A 21943-nucleotide genomic window follows, 5' to 3' on the forward strand; every position below is an offset into this window, starting at 1 on the left:
CTTTGAGTCAAAAAGCAAGCAAAGATCTACATTATTTTTAAACATAACAATAAAAACAGCTCTGTAGGAATGTTTGTGCAGTAGCCTAATACATTCACACCATTGGCTATATGCCTGGCATGCCAATATTGTTCTTCTCAGACCGTATATTTCAAAACCAGCTTTGATAAAATAGATCAGTTGGTGTAGCACTTGAGGCACAGCTGAGCATAAATTTAAATAGTATTTTTATTTTACTGGTCTGATAGTAACTGCATCTGATGGTCATGGTGCTTTCAAGACAAAAGTGAACTCCAAAAGAAACTGTCAAATGACGTCAGTGATCTTCAGGTCAGAAAGTTGGAGCTCTAGAAAGATCCCCGAGTTACGAACTTTGAATTCCAAAGTGGATGATCGTTCAAATCTAATTTTTCCCAGTCAGATCTCGTTTGTCAGTTGTCTAGAACACACTGAAGTCTTAAATCTCTGTTTTGAACACGACATTAGCCTCAGTGGAGGGAGAGAGCAGCAGAGAGTCCGCCTCTCTTTCCTCCAGAGGGGACACCTCTTAACTGAAGTCGCACCACTTCCACATCTGCCTCATGCACAAATATTGTTCCTATGACCAGAGATTTTTAAATATTCCATGATATTAAAACAAACAAGATGCTAATAAATAATAAAATGCAGGGCTATCGATACTTGGCTATTCATTCATTGCAGCTGCAGCGCGAGTGAAAGTAGGGAGAAGTGCATTGTTTTGTAATAGTGTTGAATAAAAACGTATTTACAAAAACAGCACTCTTGCTGGTCATGGTTTTATAAAAGTTATGAAATCTCACTTACGCTAGTATCAAAGTTTGCTGTGGGCAGTGTTGTGGAAACTATATACAGCGCAATACGGGGAAAAGGGAGTGCAAGCCTTTATCGTTGGAGTAAATGATTAACAGTCCCTGTTGTCATCTTAGTTCACTTTGGTAACTTCCTCATACTGTAAGGACAGACGAAAACAAAATGTGCCACAGTCTTGTGATACAAGATTCTGCTTTTAGTTTCGAGAGAATAATCACAAGTAGGATTCCTTACATACACTTTTTGAGTCACTTGTATTGGATGCTTATATCATTAGCTGCCTCACTACATGGGTTGACCTCTCAATAATGAACATCCAGATTCACTACACTGGTCTCTTATTTTGTCTCCGCCTAGTGGTGAATCAATGGTAAATCCCCAAAATTAAAAGACCACAGCATGGGATACAAGCATGTACTGTATTGTCCTGTTAATATTCATTACAGCTCACATCATTCAATTCACACCATTCAATCCCAGACATTCCAAATTGGCATTCTCAGTATGCAGGCACAGACATACAACATCAAACAGCAGTCAGAAGGACAGTGATTCCTCACAAAACCCAGACATCACCATCACCATCACCCCACACAAAATGTAATCCATTGGAAGAAGTATTACCGGGATATTTCTGACATTTTGTCTTTATTCCTTTAACACTCCATAATGTTGAATCTGTAGATGCTACAAAGCAACAATTAGTGTCATATGAAGCTTTAACGCTTTGCTCTGGGGTCCTACTAATAACCCCAGACAGGTACCCAAAATGATCAGTTCAGGTTCACATTTTGAACACGTTAACAATGGCTTGGTCGATTGTGTTGGTTCTCCTCTACACGCTAGGAGGCATTTGATAATGCATTAGACTCATAATACAGGTCCCTCAAGCGTCTATTAGCTCAAGCAATAGCTCTAGCGATGCAGAAGGAGCTAGGCTATTGTCCTGTGCTAACACATGGACTATTTCCTACCCAGAGCAATAGCTCAAAGGTCTAAAAAAAACATACGAACAAGACTTTTTAAAAATGAGATGTTTCAGGTGTTATGTCCAATAGAGCAGTGATTATTAAGCAATGATAGATGAGAATCATTGCTATAGATACATATATTGTTGAACATAATATACTCTGCGGGCATATCAAAGTTCCAGACGGGGGTGTCTGTTACTTTTAGCGTTATGATCCAATTTTTAAGCATTACCAACAGAGTGAAAGTGAAAATGGATTCCTGCTGGTGATTTTCAGGATGTGCAATGATACAAGTAAAAGGAGGGCTGTGATTGGCTACAATGCCTACTACTATGTCAATTTCTCTGGATAAAAATGGGCCATAACTTAAACTAACAGAGATCCCACTCTTGAACATTGATATGCACGTAGACTAAAGTAAGTTCAACAATATATTGATAAATAGGCCAAATCAAACAAATCTATATTTTCAATATTCATCAATTAATGTAAAAAATTTCTTATTGAAATTAAAATACTACTCATATTACAGAGCAAGAGGTAGAGCTTCATATGACACCAATCTTTACTTTCGCATCTACAGATGAAACATCATGGAGCTTTAAAAGGAGGCCTAGGTGAGGTCCAAAATTACATACATATGCCAACTTTGATTAATTATTTCTCAAATTATGCGTTTAGATACAAAATGTCAAATATATGACAATCCTTCCTCCAAAGGACTATTCCATAGATTACATTTTGTGAAAACCCCCCAAAAGCATGTTTTTTTGGGGTCTGGTTCCATGAGGAATCACTCATTAGTATTACATGTCAAACAACTTGTGAAGAGGGGGTCCTCTGTAGTCGATAGTGATCCTGACCCTCCGATTGACATAGTGGCAGGTACAGTACAGTTGACTGAAGCCATATGTATGTAGCTGCAGAAACGTTACAGAAAGTAGAATCTAAAAAAAAAAGGTCCATTTATAAGACATGGCATGCAGACCTTGACCAGGGTTTAGCGGGTTTTCATCCAGGAGGAAAGTGGCTAGAGTGCTGCTCCCATTTCCCCTTTGACAAGTGAAAGCAGTTCCTATACAGGGAGGAAATGGTGGGAGAGGGAAGAACGTGGCGTCAATCCATTTCCCACGAGAAGGCTGTTCAAGGCCCCATAACTGGATCACAAGTGTTTTGGTCCTCGTTCGAGCATGTCTCGAGTTGGTACAATTTCTTTGAATCAGCACAAGAGTATCATACAAAGATACATACCCCCCTCACCCTCATCGAATATTAAAAGTAGAAATTACCAACAAATTTGTACACTGACAATGTGCAAATCAAGGCACTATTGACTTTACATTGAGCAAACTGTTTGGGTCTTCTCATAAGGAGACCGTGGAATGGAAATGTGCAATTGCCTGCAGTTTTTCCTCATGAAAACTAAGTATTTAAAAAAGAAAACATTTGTCCATAGAATCCATGCGGCCGCGCAAACTTGATTTAATTTGTCTCTTAAAAAACTACAACAATATATTAAGTGTAGAAAAAGTGCTTGGTGACACATCCTGTTATTACCAGGCATAAGTCACAAGTATATAAACACACATCCATGATCCGTGTCCATGGCAACAGCGACAATAACAGACTCCATACTGTATCCTCAAGACCGAGGGGGGCCCACCATAGATATCCAGTTCCTTATCGAGTTCTATTCTGCCTCCTGTCTGTGTCAAGCTGGGTCACAATAGGGGATGTCGGGGTCCGAGAAGCGTCTGAGGGCCTTGCTGGTGGCCTGGAGACTTTGTGGTGTGGAGCTAGAGAGGGAGGAGATGGAGGAGGTGGGAGAGGGGAACAGGCCTTTGTCTGGACTGATGTACAGGGACTGGGTGCAGTCTTTGCGTCGGGCGGGCTGTTTCCGCCTCTTGATCAGGCTGAAGCCACGGCTGGCAGGAGGGGTTGAGGGCCGCAGCGGGGGGCTGCGAGCGGATGCCCGGCGGCAGCTTTACCGTGCCGAGGATGATGGGGCGATGGCGTTGTGGCCGGGAGGTGGAGCCAGAGGAGACTAGGTTGCAGAGAGAGGAATGCCCCCTGGGGCCTTAGGTCTCTGGGCAAGGTCAGCTTGGCCTAATTCAGCAGGAGAGAACGAGGATGAGAAAGTACATGTTAAGAGGGGAAAAAACAGCATCATCCACTCAGAGTTCAAGAGTAACAGCCATCCTGAAAGGGCTCAATATCACCACAAATAAACACCATGTTAGTTCGGTCAATATCTCTGTGTGCCACACAGACACACAAAACGTTGCTTGTGAAACTGGGAGCCTCCAACATGCTAGAGAGCAGACCTCCGCCACCCTCTTTAAATGCACCACCAGTTTCACCACAGCTTGTCTAGACCTACATCAGAGACAACATGGACAGACGGGGCCGGGTAGGCCGATGAGAAACACGTGTGTGAATAGGTAGGAAAGGGGGGGGGGGTGAGACAGTACCTTTAATACTGACCTTCGGGCTCAGAGTTGTGGCAGCGCTCGTCCAGCAGGCTCTCAGAGCTCACCGACGCCTCAGAATCCAGGTTCTCCTGGTCTGAACCAGGCTGCTCCAGCTCTGGCAGTCTGTAGGCTAGTTCCTCCCTGGAAAATAGGGGGAAGGGAGAGACAGAACAGAGGGGTCACAAAAGTAACCAAGGGTTGGTGGATCTCCACAACCCAAAACTATATCAATCAGATATAACCAGTGTATACATCACAGTATTAAAATGTGCTGAATTCAGTGGTGAATCTAGGCGTGACTCAGAGGCTCTGCTCGGTTCTTACTTCTCCTGTTTGATGGACTTGATGCGCGCCATCAGGTTCTTCTCAGCCTCCGTATCGGAGTCCAGCGGAACATCGTTCCCAGGGACCACAGTCGGGTCAGAGCACTCTTTCTCATGCACCTGGGAGAGAACACAGTTATTCAGGACACCTCAACGATTGGGCTATCGCAATGGCAAGTCTCCACCACACCGGTTAAGAGGATGAATGAATGGAGGGGAATGGTGGTGGTGTGGGGGTTAAGGGGGCTGTGTTAAGTAATCATGCATAGTGTTGCATAAGGTACCAGGGAACCATGATACCCTAAGGCAGGCAGGAGGTTGTGTCACGATCAGTAGGGAGAAACAGGCACTATGTTATTCAACCACACAACATGTAGGAAAACGTCGGTATCGGATGGGAAGGGTTTGATGCACTATTGAACGCAGCTTGAGACTGCAAATCTGAGCAGAGGTCATGTCATACAAGCTTATTTTACACTAGGAGAAAAAAAGTATATCATCAAGACAGACTAGTCATTCCCATGTCAAGCATTCCCCATTTCCCTGAGTTCCAATTCTTGGTACCGATGAACAGGAAGAATCCACAAACCATCCCTCTAAAACCGTGGTTGTGCTGTGTGGAATCATGTATGTTCCACAAAGCACAAGTGAGTTATGATCAAGAGTGAAATGTCACTAAATACTAGTCAACCATACAAAAGTCAAACCATACACAAAATCCTATGTAGAAAAGACCAACAACACCAACCCAACACCATCACCCTGAAGAACCTTCCCATCACAGACGCTGGGGACTGAAACAAATATGCAGCATCACAGGGGTCTAACAAGTTCCCAGAGAGCTACTAAGAGCAGGTAAGGTACGCAGGCATTTGCTACAGCGCAGCACTAACAACTCTACTGATCCTGGTCTTTACTCGGGTCCACCATTCGTTGACTTAGTTGTGTTAACGCTGGGCTGGAACAAAAGCATGCCCTGTAGTTCTCCGAAACCATAGTTGGGTGACCACTGCAATATTGTATACTACCAGTTAGTATGAAAAGGAGGGGAAGGGGGGGGGGGCATCGACTACGACACGTCATGCACAGACGGGTGGACATGGCAAACTGCATCTAGCTACCAGGAGAACTGGAGCTAAGTGGATACGTACCACCACTCCTTTGTACGGAGCAGAAAACCTGAGGGGCAAATGCCAGTGCAGCTGAAGAAAGGGAGAACCACAAAACAATGAGCAGTAACCCACGATGGACATGGGACAGTAGAGAGTAGAACACTGCCCAACAGTACATCAAGTCCGTGACTATGGTTGGTTTGCCTAGTGAGTCTACGGACCTGGTAAGTGTTAGGGTCAATCCATTTCAACTCAGGAAGTAAACAGAAATTCCAATTCCAGATGTTTCTCACAGAGAGGCATTGAGAAAAACAAATTGAAATGTCAGTTAACTTCCTGAATTGACCCCAACTCTGGGTATTGTTCAGACAGACCAAGGCATGTAGCATTGTGCGTACCGTGTTCTGCCTCTTGAGTTTGAGCTGGTTGACGGCCAGAGCCTCGGCATACTCCAGCTGTTCAATCTCTTCCATCTTCTCGTTGTAGCTTCGGATCTGCTCGTTGATCAGCATCTCCACACACCTGGGACACAGACATTACATCTTAGTCATCCAATTCTATTGTGTTAAAGGCACTGCGTTGTTCTTCATAGAGTGAGTGTCCTACCTAGTTGCCTGAACAAAATAATCACTTGATAACAGCAAAGACTAGGGTTGAGATCAATCAAATTCATTCTAAAATTGACCATTTATCTTATTGTATTTCTTTCCCCTTTCTTTTTTATTTCACCTTTATTTAATCTAGGTGGGCTAGTTGAGAACCAGGTAGGCTAGTTCATTTACAACTGCAACCTGGCCAAGATAAAGCACAGCAGTGCGACACAAACAGAGTTACACATGGAATAAGCAAACATACAGTCAATAATACAATAGAAAAAGTCTATATACAGTGCGTGCAAATGAGGTAGGATAAGGGAGGTACGGCAATAAATAGGCCATAGTGGCAAAATAATTACAATATAGCAATTAAACACTGGAGTGATAGATGTGCAGAAGATGAGTGTGCAAGTAGATATACTGGGGTGCAAAGGAGCAAAAATAAATAACAGGATGGGGATGAGGTAGTTGGACGGGCGATTTACAGATGGGCTATGTACAGTTACAGTGATCTGTGAGCTGCTCTGACAGCTTGTGCTTAAAGCTAGTGAGGGAGATATGAGTCTCCAGCTTCAGTTATTTTTGCAGTTTGTTCCAGTCATTGGCAGCAGAGAATTGGAAGGAAAGGCGGCTGAAGGAGGAAGTGGCTTTGGGGGTGACCAGTGAAATATACCTGCTGGAGCGCGTGCTACGGGTGGGTGCTGCTATGGTGACCAGTGAGCTGAGATAAGGCGGAGCTTCACCCATCAAAGACTTATAGATGACCTGGAGCCAGTGGGTTTGGCAACGAATTTGAAGCGAGGGCCAGCCAATGAGAACATACAGGGCACAGTGGTGGGTAGTATTTGGGGCTTTGGTGACAAAACGGATGGCACTGTGATAGACTGCATCCAATTTGCTGAGTAGAGTGGTGGAGGCTATTTTGTCAATGACATCAGAGTCAAGGATCGGTAGGATAGTCAGTTTTACAAGGGTACGTTTGGCAGCATGAGTGAAGGATGCTTTGTTGCGAAATAGGAAGCCAATTCTAATTTAATTTTAGATTGGAGATGCTTAATGTGTAATTTTAAATGATTTAAACATTTGCTCCAGATATATAAAGTAACAGTGGTTCCGGTCTATGCAGTGATGAGAGAGAGACTTACGTGGTGGTCTTGGCCACGTCCCTCATGCTCATGAGCGGGTCGGCGCTGTCGGGACAGCGGAGGATGCAGGGGGCAAACACGATGGCCAGGGAGTTGGGAGACATGCGGTTGTGAGACTCCTCCTTAGACACTCTGGGAGAGGAAATAAACGTTAATCATGTTTGAGGGGAAAAATGTGTCCTTTCAAATTGTATTCGTCCAGCAACATAAACTGAGCATGATGTTTTTTGTCATTAATCGTTTATTCAACCAATCGAGAGCCCCGGCCATGAGTATCGCACCTGACTAGATGGAAGACGAGCCTTTCCAAGGTGTTGAAGCATGCGGTGGGGAGTTCCTCCAACACTTTGTAGATGGCATGTAGCTGTTCTTGCTTTTCAGGATGTTCTGGAGGAGAAAAGTACCAACATTTTGGATCAACAACAAATGTAACGCAATGACACTCAACAATATTACACCACATTTCAACATGCAGTAGAATAGCTCAGTAGAATATACAAAGGAGAGCATAACCCACATGGGCTGACATAGGGGCTGAAGAAGAAAAGAAGAGTAGCCATCTCTCTCAATACTGGAGAAGAGCCATGGTCTATAGCGGGGCAGAGTTTTGTCTAAACCTAGCGTTATAACAGGACTCACCTACGGCCCGAAGGAAGTCATTGTAATGAATGAAGGTCATGAGGGGGTCAGGCAGTTCCCTCAGCCACTGTTTGACCAGCCCCGTCACTGTGTGGATGGGGTAGTCCTCCAGGCACACAGCGTGGGGGTCTGCCACACAACATCAACCATTACACAAGTCATGGAATGGGAACATGAAGAGGCATTCTTACGTCATACATACGATCTTTAGGCATTATGAAATAAAACAAACACGCTGGTGCTTACATGTTAAGTACGTCTTACGTAGAACCCTTCAAGTGTTAGCCTTCAATATCTTTGTAGCTCTCTTGAAAGCGCTGCTATACAGTTTATGCTATGGCTGGTCCTTACCAGTCTCCATTAGCTGGTGGAGCTCCTTCATGCGGTTGGCAGAGCCAGACTTGCGGTAGATCCCCTCCGTGTACAGGCCGTTCATCTCCACGTGCTCCAGCATTATCTCCAGCACCATGGGAACAGTGTTTTTGTCGCTGGTCAGGTGACAGACTCGCACCCCAAAGTGCAGGCCTCCAGACTCCTCATCACTCTGCATACAGACGTCAACCGTCAGTGGCAGGTTAGTCACATAGGAGTAACATAGGGACCAATCCTGACTTGACATCAGCCAACCTAAATCATGGTCCAAGAATGAGGTTAAAAGGTATACCTTTTTGACACAAAACGTGGAGCAGTCTGTGACAATTTTGCAGAGGCACTTCTTGTGGCACACCATCTTGCAATCTGGAGGAATACAAATATTATCTTAGCATTTGAGTTCACGGTGGGGCTCAGAAGAATGTAAAAACTATTCTCAACATTCACATCAATCATTTGGAGTGTCGTACTTGTTACTTAAATATTGTCCGAATATTTGTGTGTGTGGGGTACTCACAGCTACACATGCAGGCTTTCTCCATGCCCCAGATATAGGAGCTGCACTGGTCACAGGACTGCATGATGTTAACCTGGTACGTGCTGAACACATGGTCCAAAGGGTTCTCCATCTAAACCATAACCACAGGACCATTGATATAAATCTTTAGAGTCGTTTCTTTGAATACATACAGGTACCTGCCAAAAATAATGGAAACACTTGAGTAAATTAGCAGTTGCTTCCACACAGGTGTGGTTCCTGAGTTAATTAAGCAATTAACATCGCGCTTAGCGCCATGTATAAAAATTCTGGGCAGGCCATTGTTTTGGCTACCATGGCAATGCCCCTATAGGATGACAATGCCCCTATCCACGGGGCCCGAATGGTCCCTGAATGGTTTGATAAGCATGAAAACAATGTAAACCATATGCCATGGCCAGCTCAGTCACCAGATCTCAACCCAATTTAACACTTACGGGAGATTCTGAAGTGGTGCCTGAGACAGCGTTTTCCCATCAACAAAACACCACATTTTAGATGGAAGAATGGTGTCGCATCCCTCCAATAGAGTTCCAGACACTTGTACAATCTATGCCATGGTGCATTGAAGGTGTTCTTGCTTGTGGTGCTCTAACGCCCTATTGAGACACTATGTTGGTGTTTCCTTTATTTTGGCAGTTACATGTTTCGTGCCATATTGAGAAGAGTGGAAAGATTTTAGGGCTGATCCTTTGTACTTACACTCTTGTATTTTTTGCGCCTCTTCTTCCGAGTTTTATCAGGCTGAAATACAGACAAACACATCAATACCCAATTTATTTAACCCATATATCAAATCAATGCTGTGTTTGTCATACAGCGAGGCACTGGTTTTACAAAAGCCTTAAATGGTTTTGATTTTGTTTTTCTATTTGAGCAAAAGAACACAGCATTAGCCATAGCAAAATGCAGGAAATTAGCTTTAAAACTGCAAAATGTTCTCTCCGCTCCATGGCAAAATTTGAAGAATTGCAGGAAATTGCCTTAAAAAAAAGATGGCCTTTAAAATGTTCAGCCGTGCAGATGGGTAAATTGCCACGCCCCCTATCACACCCAACACCTAAGTCAAGCCTCTTTTTGACGCAGAAAAAACATTGATAATAGCCCTATGACAAAATAAGCAAGTTCACCTTAGCTGGTTCTGCCTCCTCCTTCTTGATCTCTCCCCGTATGAAGCCATCCAGGACAGACTGAAAGAGGTTGACCACCAGCTGCACCTCACCCTTCTGCTTGTCTCCGGCCAGGCTGATCACCTTGTTCTGGTAGCCACGCATCAGACCGTTGTAGCCAATGTGGGGTTTCTGTCCACCACGGGAGAGAAAGAAAGCGAGTCAGAAATGCATAAAGCATCAACCATTCATAATCCATAGTGTGTGAGTGTGTGTGTCCACATACTGGGAGAGAGTACATTCCCTTGATGGTCTCTCTGAACTGCATGGTGGCTGTGACGAAGATGTGCTCGGTTGCCGACAACTGCTTCCCCCTGGAGCGGAAGTCATTCACCTACAGAGAGATTAAACACGTGGTCAATTGAAAATATCACGGAGCATACAATAAGTGTATTTTAGCTCTATGCATCTGGAAACTACACAAGGTGTGTCACGGAGAACAACCCTCATAACAGTTAGGCTTTAGCTGTATGAAGAAGCAGAAAAGCGGTCCGACCTGATTCCCCAGGAACTCATCCAGATGTCGGAGCTCGTTGGCGTTGGTAATCTCCCGGTCCAGTGAGGCGTTCCACTGCTCTGAGACCCGTGTGGCCCGGCTGATCTTGATGGTGGGGTTCCGGCTCACTGCCCGACCTCCACTAGCCGGGTCTGGGTGGGAGCGAGATGTGTGAGAGAGGTGGTGTTGTGTGGAAGAGAGAGAGAGAGCAGTGTTGTCAATATGTAAAAATACCATAATAAATTATTTGAAAACAAACAATGCTTGGAATAAAGATTTCTAACTTTTCTGTAGAATCTGACAGCCATCAAAGCTCCAAAACTAGGAAGTACAACAAGCTGTAAAATGTAGATTGATGGGACCTGGGTGCATTTTATATATAGTGAACAAAAATATAAATGCAACATGTAAGAATTAACAATTTCACTGAGTTACAGTGCCTTGCAAAAGTATTCATCCCCCTTGGCGTTTTTCCTATTTTGTTGCATTACAAACTGCAATTTAAATTGATTTCATGTAATGGACATACACAAAATAGTCCAAATTGGTCTGCAACACCACTAAGCGGCACCATGAAGACCATGGAACTCTCCAAACTGGTCAGGGACAAAGTTGTGGAGAAGTAGTGATCAGGGTTGGGTTATAAAACAAAAGTTCTGAAACTTTGAACATCCCACGGAGCCATTATTATTAAGCACCACAACAAACCTGCCAAGAGAGGGCCGCCCGCCAAAACTCGCAGACCAGGCTAGGAGGGCATTAATCAGAGGCAACAAAGAAAACCCTGCAGGAGCTGCAAAGCTCCACAGCGGAGATTGGAGTATCTGTCCATAGGACCACGAAGCAGTACACTCCACAGAGCTGGGCTTTACGGAAGAGTGGACAGAAAAAGCCTTAGGTGAACACATATGGCGTTCGCCAAAAGGGGCATGTGGGAGACTCCCCAAACAAATGAAAAAAGGTACTCTGGTCAGATGAGACTAAAATGTAGCTTTTTGGCCATCAAGGAAAACGCTATGTTTGCCGCAAACCCAACACCTCTCATCACCCCGAGAATACCATCCCAACAGTGAATCATGGTGGTGGCAGCATCATGCTGTGGGGATGTTTTCCATCAGGGGGAACTGGTCAGAATTTAAGGATGACGCTAAATACAGGGAAATTCTTGGGGGAAACCTGTTTCAGTCTTCCAGAGATTTGAGACTGGGACGGAGGTTCACTTTCCAAACATACTGCTTAAGCAACACTCACGTTTAAAGGGAAACATTTACATGTCTTGGAATGCTCTAGTCAAAGCCCAAACCTCAATCCAATTGAGAATTTGTGGTATTACTTAAAGATTGCTGTACACCAGCGGAACCCATCCAACTTGAAGGAGCTGGAGCAGTTTTGCCTTGAAGAATAGCCAAAAATTCCAGTGGCTAGATGTGCCAAACTTAGAGAGACCCCAAGAGACTTGCAGTTGTAATTGCAGTTGTAATTGCTGCAAAAGGTGGCTCTACAAAGTATTGACTTTGGGGGGGTGCACGCTCAAGTTCTGTTTTTGTCTTATTTCTTGTTTGTTTCACAAAAAAAAAGTATTTTGCATCTTCAAAGTAGTAGGTATGTTGTGTAAATCAAATGATACAACCCCCCCCCAACAAATTTAATTCCATTTTACTTCCAGGTTGTAAGGCAACAAAGTAGGAAAAATGCCAAGAGGGGTGAATATATTTTGCAAGCCACTGTACAGTAACAGGAAAATCAGTCAATAAATTCATTAGGCCCTAATCTATGGATTTCACATGACTGGGCAGGGGCACAACCATGGGCGGGGGCCTGGGAGGGCATATGCCCACCTGCTGGGGAGCCAGGCCCAGCCAATCAGAATACGTTTTTTACCCACAAAAGGGCTTTATTACAGACAGAAATACTCCTCAGTTTCATCAGCTTTCCGGGTGGCTGGTCTCAGACAATTACGCAGGTGTAGGAGCCGGATGTGTAGGTCCTGGGCTGATGTGGTTATACGTAGTCTCTGGTTGTGAGGCCAGTTGGAAGTACTGCCAAATTCTCTAAAACTATATTGGAGGCGGGCTATGTTAGATAAAGGAACATTCAGTTCTCTGACAACAGCTCTGGTGGACATTCCTACAGACAGCATGTCAATTGCGCACTCGCTCAAAACTTGAGACATCTATGGCATTGTGTTGTGTGACAAAACGGCACATTTTAGAATGACCTTTTGTCCCCAGCACAAGGAGCACCTATGTAATCATCATGCTGTTTAATCAGCTTCTTGATATGCCACATCTGTCAGGTGGATGGATTATCTTGGCAAAGGAGAAATGCCCACAAACAAGGAGGTAAACACATTTGGCATCAACATTTGAGAAGTAATATATTTGTGTGTATGGAACATTTCTGGTATCTTTTATTTTAGCTCATGAAACATGGGACCAATACTTTACATGTTGCGTTTATATTTTTGTTCAATACATTTTGTTTTGTCCATGAAATGAAAGCTTTTAACTTCATTCCAAATTAGTTTTTTTTACAGGGTTCTTCATATCACTGTAGATATAACATCCCTTTTTACCCCTCTTAAACACCAAACTCTCATGCACTGCCATAGCAAGAGGCTAGAGCCAAATTCATGAAAGGTCCAAACTATCTTGTTTTGATAAGAGCTTAATCCTACTTGCCTCATTATTTACCCTGAAAGCAAACACCTGGATTTTCTCTCTGGGTCCCATGTTCAGGAAGTGGCTGACCCTGTATCACTCCTACCTACATCACTGCACTTTTCCAGCACCTTCACATGATTAAAACCACTGACAATTCCAGACCAGATCAGCACAAATAATGTGAGCCTTATTGTATAACCTATTGTAGAACTAGGACACAGAGTTTTTCCTGGTCAGGTCACATATTTGGTGTCCCTCAAGGCTGCGACCAGGTGCCTCTTACCTTCTCCTCGTTCGATCAGGGCCTGGGCCATGGTCAGTTCTACATCGTCAGGGGTCTGAGGCTCCTTATGGGGACGTTTCTTCAGGATCTTCCTCAGGAACCCTGAGGGTCTACAGCACAATCAAACTGTAACCGCACTCAGTCAACGCAAATGCACTGTAAGTCTAACATATTAACATGTATTATGGTTTTTAATGGGTTTGACTAATTCTTGGCGCAAGACTGCACTATAGTAAATAGGCACAGGTGAGTAATGTATCTAATCCTAATAACATGTATAACAATTACAAGAGTACCTGTTGTTCAGACATAGATCACATCTGCCACCATGCATGAGAATTGGATAGAACATGCTTTGTTTTAGTGAACAGATGTGTGAGATGTGAATGCTGAATCTTTATGAAGTGTGAATATCAAGAGGCAGACCTGTGAGGGTTTATGTATGCAAGACTACAGTACTACATTTTCTCATCGGTACAGTCCAGCACCACATATTTTCAGGCTTTACAACTCCGCTCACTGAGAACCATGGTAACAATCCAAAGCCAAATCAAAACAAAGGGCAATATTTGATCTTCCAATCCGATAACTTTGTCATGGCACATTCAAAAAAGTGAATTAATGAAAGAGTAAATGAAGTTAAGGAATTTATCCCATCCAATAATCTGTCTCTATAGCTATATATGGGAAACTCTAGTTTGTGCAGCAAGCCACATGAAGCTGGACAGTTTGATTACACAAGAAAGAGTGTTTTCCCATGGGCCATCTGACTCAGACCGCCTGGGTGGACAAAATCGTCTGCTGAAGTGTTTTCCTCCACTGTTACTATATTAGTCTCTTTCCATCACCATCACACAAGCATTGGGGTTATCCGGAAGACCCTTAGGACATAAGTATATGATTTGACATCCAAAACCCAAGGCATCAAACCAGAATATTGGCCAAGTATGGTTCTAATCTACACCACTAGTTCCCAAACCATTTTATGCTGTGACCTGCCAAAAGCTCTTATGACTCATCAAATAAACAAAACCAATGTTTCTAGGTCCAACACAGTCTCTTTTCACAACCCAAAAGGAATCAGCCATGAATCAAGGCAGGACTATTCTGTTCCCCATCCTGCTGTACAATATCTCCCATTAGTTTCCCTGAAGCAGCGTACTTCTCTGGGGTGGAAGGATGAGTATGGACAGTGTCCTGGTGGCCTGATGTGTCATGGGTCCTCCTCTTCATGCTGCCCTTTGACCCATCCTCTGTAGGAGACTGGCGATACAGGGAGAAAGAATAAGAACAATGTGAGGAATCAAACTAATTCCCTTCCCATTGAGCAGGTGTTCAAAAGCAGTTTGAGAAGATAAGGCCTTGTTAGAAACTCAATGGTGATAGATCATTTGTTTCAGTTGTGATAGGAAAGAGATGACATTTCCAGCAATCAAGAATGGCCCCAACCAAATAGCAACCAATAAACTTCCATGAGAACCCCACCTACACAACTTCCAGAAACACCCAATCTTGGCGACAATTACCTTAAAAGTTCACCACTTCTCATAATTGATACACAAATTATGGATGACGTTCTCATTTTATTACCTGAAAAATACACCCATGTTTATTCCCATCAGCACATTGACCTTTTTTTGTGGTGGATTTGGGGAAAGCCAAATTGAGTCCACAAATAATCTAGGACCACTTGTTATTTAAATAACAAATGAATCATTCAATTGAAAAATGATAGTTGCGTTAGGAATCCACAGGAAAGTCATTGCCTAATAACACACTTACAGTAAGAGCCTGGTAAAATGGTAGCTACGTTACAACTACTTATTTTTTGCTGCCATGGACATGACATTTGATAAAATAAGATTAACTGCTGGGTGAAATAGCCCATGACGACACACATGGCTTGCCGAAACAGCTAAATCATGACGGTCGACCAGAAAGGTTTTCATTGTGGAGTTGACCAACCCTGAAGTGTATTCACTCCTAAGCCTCTTTATTATGTTCTGTGTTACATCTAAGGAAGTGTATGATGATGGGGTTAAACACTATGGCAGAAAAGGTCAGAAAATGGAGTCCAGAGATAAAGAGCCAAAGGTGTGCGAGGAGGCACCAGGTTTGCTTTGGCTGGCAGGGCTCAGTTTCTCTGAGATGGCAAGCTGTGCTCTGGCTTTGTGATTATACCTTATCCATGGACTTTGAGTGCAAGGGCCTGCTTGGGCCCACAGGGGACAAAGGGAAGCAGGTCCAATAGTCCACTTCTGCACTTTTCTTAAAAGGCGAGCGTCTACGAGCTAGCCGACGTTTGTGTTTGGCACGTTTACGGTAACGTGACCTGACCTAGCCAGAAAAGCACAACGACACTTTGAGCTTCCATTCAGATGCCTTGCAGGAAGGATGTGATTGGCTAGCTTTCAGCCTGTTCAGATCTGATGTGCTGCCCTCATATTTGATGAAAAAAAAACAGTTAATAAGAAAAGGCAAGGCACACATCATGGTGGGTATAATACTAGAGCAACAAGCATGTTACCTCTCTGTTTGACGTAGCACCAGCCGATCCAGGGGACATAGCATCAAAAGATGACGAGTTTCCAACACTCCTGGAAATAAAGTAAGTACGATACAGAGATGAGGGAAATTCATGCTCATAACTGGGGGAATCATCAGTTCTTCCTCATGTTGCAAAAACAATGACATCAAAAAATGATATGACATGATATAGTGTAGATATCAGAAGGATATGAAATGTCATACTGTGAATATTTTTTTATCCTGTCCTTGCTGTGGGCCTCAGGAGGACTGGTACTCTCTGGTTGTTGTACATCAATCTTTCCCTCCTTCCATTTCTCTGCCTTCTCCTTCATAGCGTCCTGTTGGCTGTACCGAGTCAGGTTGCCTGGACCCAGGACCTCATGGCCGTTCCTGTTAGCCATTGGCTCAGGGGGGTTCAGGGGTAAGGTGCTGGGGCGTATAGGAGCAGGGGTGGTGGCTTTGGCTTCCTTCTTCCCCTTGTCGTCCTTCTTCCAGGCTACAAAGGTGTACTGGTCCATCTCCTTGCTATCCGTCCGGCCTTTTGGCTTTTCCTCGGCTCGGCTGGCTGCCTCCTGATCTATGACCTTAGGGGATGGCTCCTCCTTGGTGGCTGCCGAGGCGACCCGCTTACTCTCTCTCTGGCTGTGCTCCAGGCCCCGCTGGCGCCGAAGCTCCCTCTTCTCCTGGCTCCTGGAGGCTGTGACCTTGTGGAGGGGGGGAGGACGTAGCTTCTTCTGCCCCGAATGGGGGTCTGCGGAGGGGGTAGCCTCCGCAGCCGCCTGAGCCCCCTTGTGTGTCTCTGGTGAGTGGGGGGCAGCTGCCTCTGTGGTCCCCCCCTCCTCTGGCTCCTCGGAGTGGGCTTGCTCCTGTTCCTCCACAGCCTGGCTCTCCTCCACCAGCTGGGGCCCAGCCTCAGCCTGTGTACTGTTGCCCTTATCAGGCTGGGAGACTGCAGGGGCATTCCCCTTTTCCACCTTCTCAGAAGGTGAACTAGCTGCAGCTTCTCCATCTTCCACTTCCTCCCTCTGCTCCTCCTTGTCCTGGACAGGCACTTTGTCCCAATGCCGGCTCTCATCTAGAGTCCTTACAGCTACCACCTGTGCCTCTAGTTCCTCCTGTGTCTCAGGTTCCTCATTGACGCTTTCTGCCTGCCTCAGCCTTGCCTCTTCATTCTCCCTCGCCCTCCTCTCTGCGGACTCCCACTCTGCCTTTTTCTTTCTCCTGAACGCCTCTTCCTCTGCATCCATTTCCAGTCGGGTTGCCTCCTCTGCCTCTCTCACTAGCCTAGCTGCAGCTTCCTCCCTCCTGGCCTCCTCTTCCTCATCCTCCTTTTTCCTCCTGTCCTCCCGTATTGAATGGCACCTGTAAAGTCCAACATGATTCAGAGGTTGTTCAACATCCATATCACAATGTTAGGCATCTCTTAGAATTTTCTAAGTATTTATAACAAATAACTGTGGGGATTCTGGCAACACCAGTACCGGAATTCATGAGATGTTGTTAATAATAACTTAGTCGCTGTTTACCAGTATCTCGAGGCATTTCAAATGTATAAATACTACATTTAGTATTTCAGTGGTGTGGCCTGGTGCTGTACCTCCTCCGTGCTGAGTGTCCTCTGGCCAGAGCCTGTATCTTCTTGATGCTGGTCCGCCTGCGGAGGTACTGTGATCTCTGTCTAGAGCCCCTCCAAACGGCCTGAATCAGCGTGGCCGCCTGACGCAGTCTCTCCTTGTGTTGCCTACGCCATGCACGCTGGATGGGACGAACAGGGGCAAGAACACATTATTAGCCTGTCTGCAGAAATATGATTGTCTCATATAGGAAGATTATTGGACAATTTATATGTATTTCTTGGTAAGAAATAGACACAGAAAATGATAGCATTCAAGGCATTCCATACAGGGAAAATTAATATCTTTGAACTGACATCAGTGCCTTTTCTGTGCAGACAGTTTTATGGTGGAACACAAAGGAAGGGTTATCACACAGCTTACCTGGATCAAGATGGCCGCCTGTCTCATCTCCAAGAAGTACCTCCTCTCCAGGCTCGCCCTGAACCAGAGCTGCAGGAAGATGATCTTACGCATCACATCCTTGTGCAGCGTGTCCTGCAGCTGCTGACGCTCTAGTTCCTTCAGGTAAACCTGAGGATCACAATTGAAGAGATACAAGAGACACATAACTGGGAATCTATCTCTTATTATACATCTTTGGGGAACATAGGCTACCTGTTCATTTTCCTTATGCTAATAGTTTAGAAAGTAACACCACGATAGCCTATATCTTTAACTTATCATAGGAAAGTGAGGTTTGAGTAAAAAGAGTGAAGGAGCGCTTGTCTAACCTTGGTTTTGCCTATCTGGTAGGTGGTGTGGTCTAGATTCATCCTCTGGAACAAGGCTGAGATGTCCTCTGGCTTGGAGGGTGTGGCGTTTTTGGGCAGCAGCACTCGGAATTGCTCGATGAATTCCTATTTATGGAAGGTACTTAGTTCATTGACCAACACAATCACAGATTTTCGTGAAATAGATAAACTACTTATTTGAAATTCATAACAGACACACAATTTTCTTTTTTTACTTTGACCGCACAATATTTTTCATAACACATTCTTGTCCAGTACATTATTTTCTTCATAATGAATTCCAATTTGTTGTTAGGGTCTTGGGATTATATGTTACGGTAATTGGCCACGCCAATATACACGATCAGACATCACCATTGGAGGGGAGAGGGCGGGATTAGCGCATATCAGACAACTTTTTTTTTTAATTATGTGATTTGCACACATGGGTTTGGGTTGCTAGACCTTCACATTATACACACATCCTCCCAGACCAAACTCCCTCCTATCATTTCTGTATAAAGTAACCTACTGCCTTTATCGGTGATTGAAGTGCACTGTATACAAAATAGTGTGGTGGACAATTATTTTTGTACTTTTGTGTCCGCCATGAATTTCTACACAATAATTTATGATAGTGGGTTACATTAAGACAGACAATGCCCAATAAATATGTTCCTTCTTATATACCGAACAAAAATATAAACACAACATGTAACAATTTCAACGTTAGATTTCATATAAATCAGTCAATTGAAATAAATTAAGCCCTAATTTATGGATTTCACATGACTGGGAATAGTAATCTGCATCGGTTGGTCACAGACACCTTAAAAAAAAAATACCACACATGCTGGTGTGACCATTTATTTACCTCATGCAGCATGACATTTCTCAGAGTTGATCAGGCTGTTGATTGTGGCCTGTGGAATGTTGCCCCACTCTTCAATGGCTGTGCGAAGACGCTGAATTTTGGTGGGAACTGGAACACTGTCGTACACGTCGATCCAGAACATAGCAAATTTGCTTAAGGGGTGACATGTCTGGTGAGTATGCAGGCCATGGAAGAACTGGGACATGTTCAGCTTCCAGTAATTGTGTACAGATCCTTGCGACATGGGGCCGTGCATTATCATGCTGAAACATGAGGTGATGGCAGCAGATGAATGGCATGAAAATAGGCATCTGGATCTTGTCACAGTATATCTGTGCATTCAAATTGCCATAAATCAAATGCCATTATTTGCTTTCTGTAGCTTTGCCTGACATGCCACCATGGGGCACTCTATTCACACACCACCATACACTGTCTGCCATCTGCCCGGTACAGTTGAAACCAAGATTCATCCATGAAGAGCACACTTCTCCAGCATGCCAATGGCCATTGAAGGTGAGAATACCAAACTGTAGTCAGGTCAAGACCCTGGTGAGTATGACAAGCAAGCAGGTGAGCTTTCCTGAGACGGTTTGAAAGTTTGTGCAGAAATTCTTCAGTTGTGCAAACCCACAATTTATCAGCTGTCAGGGTGGCTGGTCTCAGGTGATCCTGGAAGTGAAGAAGCCGGATGTGGAGGATCTGGGCTGGCATGGTTACACATGGTCTGCAGTTGTGAGGCCGGTTGGACTTACTGCCAAATTATCTAAAACAATGTTGGAGGTGGCTTATGGTAAAGAAATGAACATTCAATTATGTAGCAACAGCTCTGGTCGACATTACTGCAGTCCGCATGCCAATTGCCCGCTCCCTCAAAACTTGGGACATCTGTGTTAGTGTGTTGTGTGACAAAAACTGCACATTTTAGAGTAGCCTTTTATTGTTCCCAACACAAGGTGCACCTGTGTAATGATCATGCTATTTAATCAGCTTCTTGATGCAAGACACCTGTCAGGTGAATGGATAATCTTTGCAAGGGAGAAATGCTCACTAACACAGATGTAAACAAATATGTGCCCAAAATGTGAGAGAAATAAGCTTGTTGTGAGTATGGGACATGTTGCGTATATACTTTTGTTCAGTATATTGCTTCTTCCCGGTGTCTGCTGGCTATCTGAGTCAGTGAACAGGTGCAGCGTACCTGGAAGGTGTATTTGGCTCCATAGCCAGACCTTCGGATGCGAACAGTCTCCAGCATGCCTGTGTAGCGCAGCTGCTGCAGCACCAGGGTCTCATTCAGACACATCTCCTTCTGTACACACACACACAGAATGTCGTTAGAGGAACGAACGCAATCATTTTCCTCATACTGGTTGTAAGTAGTAGACTCAATGTTCTTTATTTATGCATACCTAGGTACGAATAACGTAATGTATAACAACTGATACCAATAATGTATAGATGCTCATGTGTTATAGATGACTCCTAATGGAACTGTACCATGTTTTACTATAACTGCTTTTAGTGTCACAAAACTATGAGTTGTCCACAACGTGGTTTTTAAAATCTGTATTTTGTATTGTCAACTACCGTATCATTATGGATGGACACTTATAAAAAACGAAACTCCGTTAAAACATGTTTTTAGTGAAGTGACTTTACCTTCTCAGAGTTGGAGCGAATACAGCGAACGAAGAAGGGCTCTGCTCTTCCCAGATTCTCCAGCAGCTTTGTCAGAGACGTCTGTCAATGTAAAAGAGGTTTCATGTCAATTAAGACTTACCTCAACAAACATTTCCCATGTTCTGCATCTGCATTGTATGAAGTTTGCATTGTGTGAAGTGTGGCTATGTATTTTCAGGTGTATGTATGTTAGTGACTGCCTGGCTGCAGTATTTGCTGGTGAGATCAGCTGACCTGGAACTGAGCGCTGATGCTGGGGGTCTTCTTCTTCTTGTTGAGGTGATGCAGAGACTTGGTGGAGCGGTCGTGGATGGTCCGACCAACGATGAACTTCAGGGAGCGAGAGTCCAGCAGGCTCTAAGGAACAGCATCAACACCACAGAGTTCTAAACGTCTGCAGATAGCACAACAGTCTCATTGATACTCTGAGTTAAATGAAATGTTTTGAAGGAACAAGACCCTCACTGGCCAGTTTATTAGGTACACTCCACTACATTTTTAGTAAATACCTGTAGTCAACTTGTGCAATATGCACAAAATCAGTCTGATGCCAAGCAGATATTACAATAATAAGCATTTTAGATCTGTTCACAAAACGCAGCAAGCTATTCCTTATGCGTTTTATATTTTGCTGTGTAAAAAAAAACTAAGAATTCTGCATTAACGCGACCCCTAAGTTACCTTGCTTGTTATCCAAGTAAGTGGTTTAATTAATAAGGTGACGGGGCATCATATTGTGTTAGCTTTCTGCCGTGCTTGAGTCAAAGCCCTTTGGGTGAGTTCTGTACAGATGCCACTGCCATCTTTTGATATCCTCGCGTTTTTTTGTCCTCCGTTCTTGACCTGTCTGCTCCTCCCCCATCTTCTCAGAGGAGGCAGGCCCGTTGCCCGAGCGACTCCA

The 21943-nt window shown here is 44.2% G+C and overlaps 1 protein-coding gene across 9 annotated transcripts in view; it reads right to left on the minus strand.

Moving 5' to 3' along the window:
• Window positions 1-1236: 1236 nt before the first annotated feature.
• LOC118388632 (unconventional myosin-IXb-like) overlaps window positions 1237-21943 on the minus strand; it is a 102274-nt gene continuing 81567 nt past the window's right edge. For 5 of the 9 annotated variants that reach the window (XM_052528612.1, XM_052528627.1, XM_052528592.1 and 2 more), the window contains 26 exons: window positions 21277-21399; window positions 21022-21102; window positions 20561-20671; window positions 18486-18611; window positions 18136-18285; window positions 17736-17893; window positions 16361-17500; window positions 16137-16206; window positions 15791-15946; window positions 14772-14872; window positions 13610-13719; window positions 10664-10815; window positions 10394-10501; window positions 10129-10299; window positions 9701-9742; window positions 8978-9089; window positions 8753-8826; window positions 8440-8632; window positions 8089-8217; window positions 7731-7836; window positions 7450-7581; window positions 6107-6230; window positions 5748-5798; window positions 4598-4716; window positions 4287-4414; window positions 1237-3908 (listed from right to left, as the gene is read on the minus strand). In XM_052528612.1, coding sequence (XP_052384572.1) covers window positions 3847-3908; window positions 4287-4414; window positions 4598-4716; window positions 5748-5798; window positions 6107-6230; window positions 7450-7581; window positions 7731-7836; window positions 8089-8217; window positions 8440-8632; window positions 8753-8826; window positions 8978-9089; window positions 9701-9742; window positions 10129-10299; window positions 10394-10501; window positions 10664-10815; window positions 13610-13719; window positions 14772-14872; window positions 15791-15946; window positions 16137-16206; window positions 16361-17500; window positions 17736-17893; window positions 18136-18285; window positions 18486-18611; window positions 20561-20671; window positions 21022-21102; window positions 21277-21399 — 4029 coding nt within the window. In that variant the 3' untranslated portion in view covers window positions 1237-3846. Of the gene's footprint in view, window positions 3909-4273; window positions 4415-4597; window positions 4717-5747; window positions 5799-6106; window positions 6231-7449; window positions 7582-7730; window positions 7837-8088; window positions 8218-8439; window positions 8633-8752; window positions 8827-8977; window positions 9090-9700; window positions 9743-10128; window positions 10300-10393; window positions 10502-10663; window positions 10816-13609; window positions 13720-14771; window positions 14873-15790; window positions 15947-16136; window positions 16207-16360; window positions 17501-17735; window positions 17894-18135; window positions 18286-18485; window positions 18612-20560; window positions 20672-21021; window positions 21103-21276; window positions 21400-21943 lie in introns of all 9 variants that reach the window. The other 4 variants (XM_052528605.1, XM_052528601.1, XM_052528619.1 and 1 more) reach the window with 4 other exon arrangements.

The sequence above is a fragment of the Oncorhynchus keta genome, chromosome 1 (assembly GCF_023373465.1).
Source record: "Oncorhynchus keta strain PuntledgeMale-10-30-2019 chromosome 1, Oket_V2, whole genome shotgun sequence".
Lineage (NCBI taxonomy): Eukaryota > Metazoa > Chordata > Actinopteri > Salmoniformes > Salmonidae > Oncorhynchus > Oncorhynchus keta.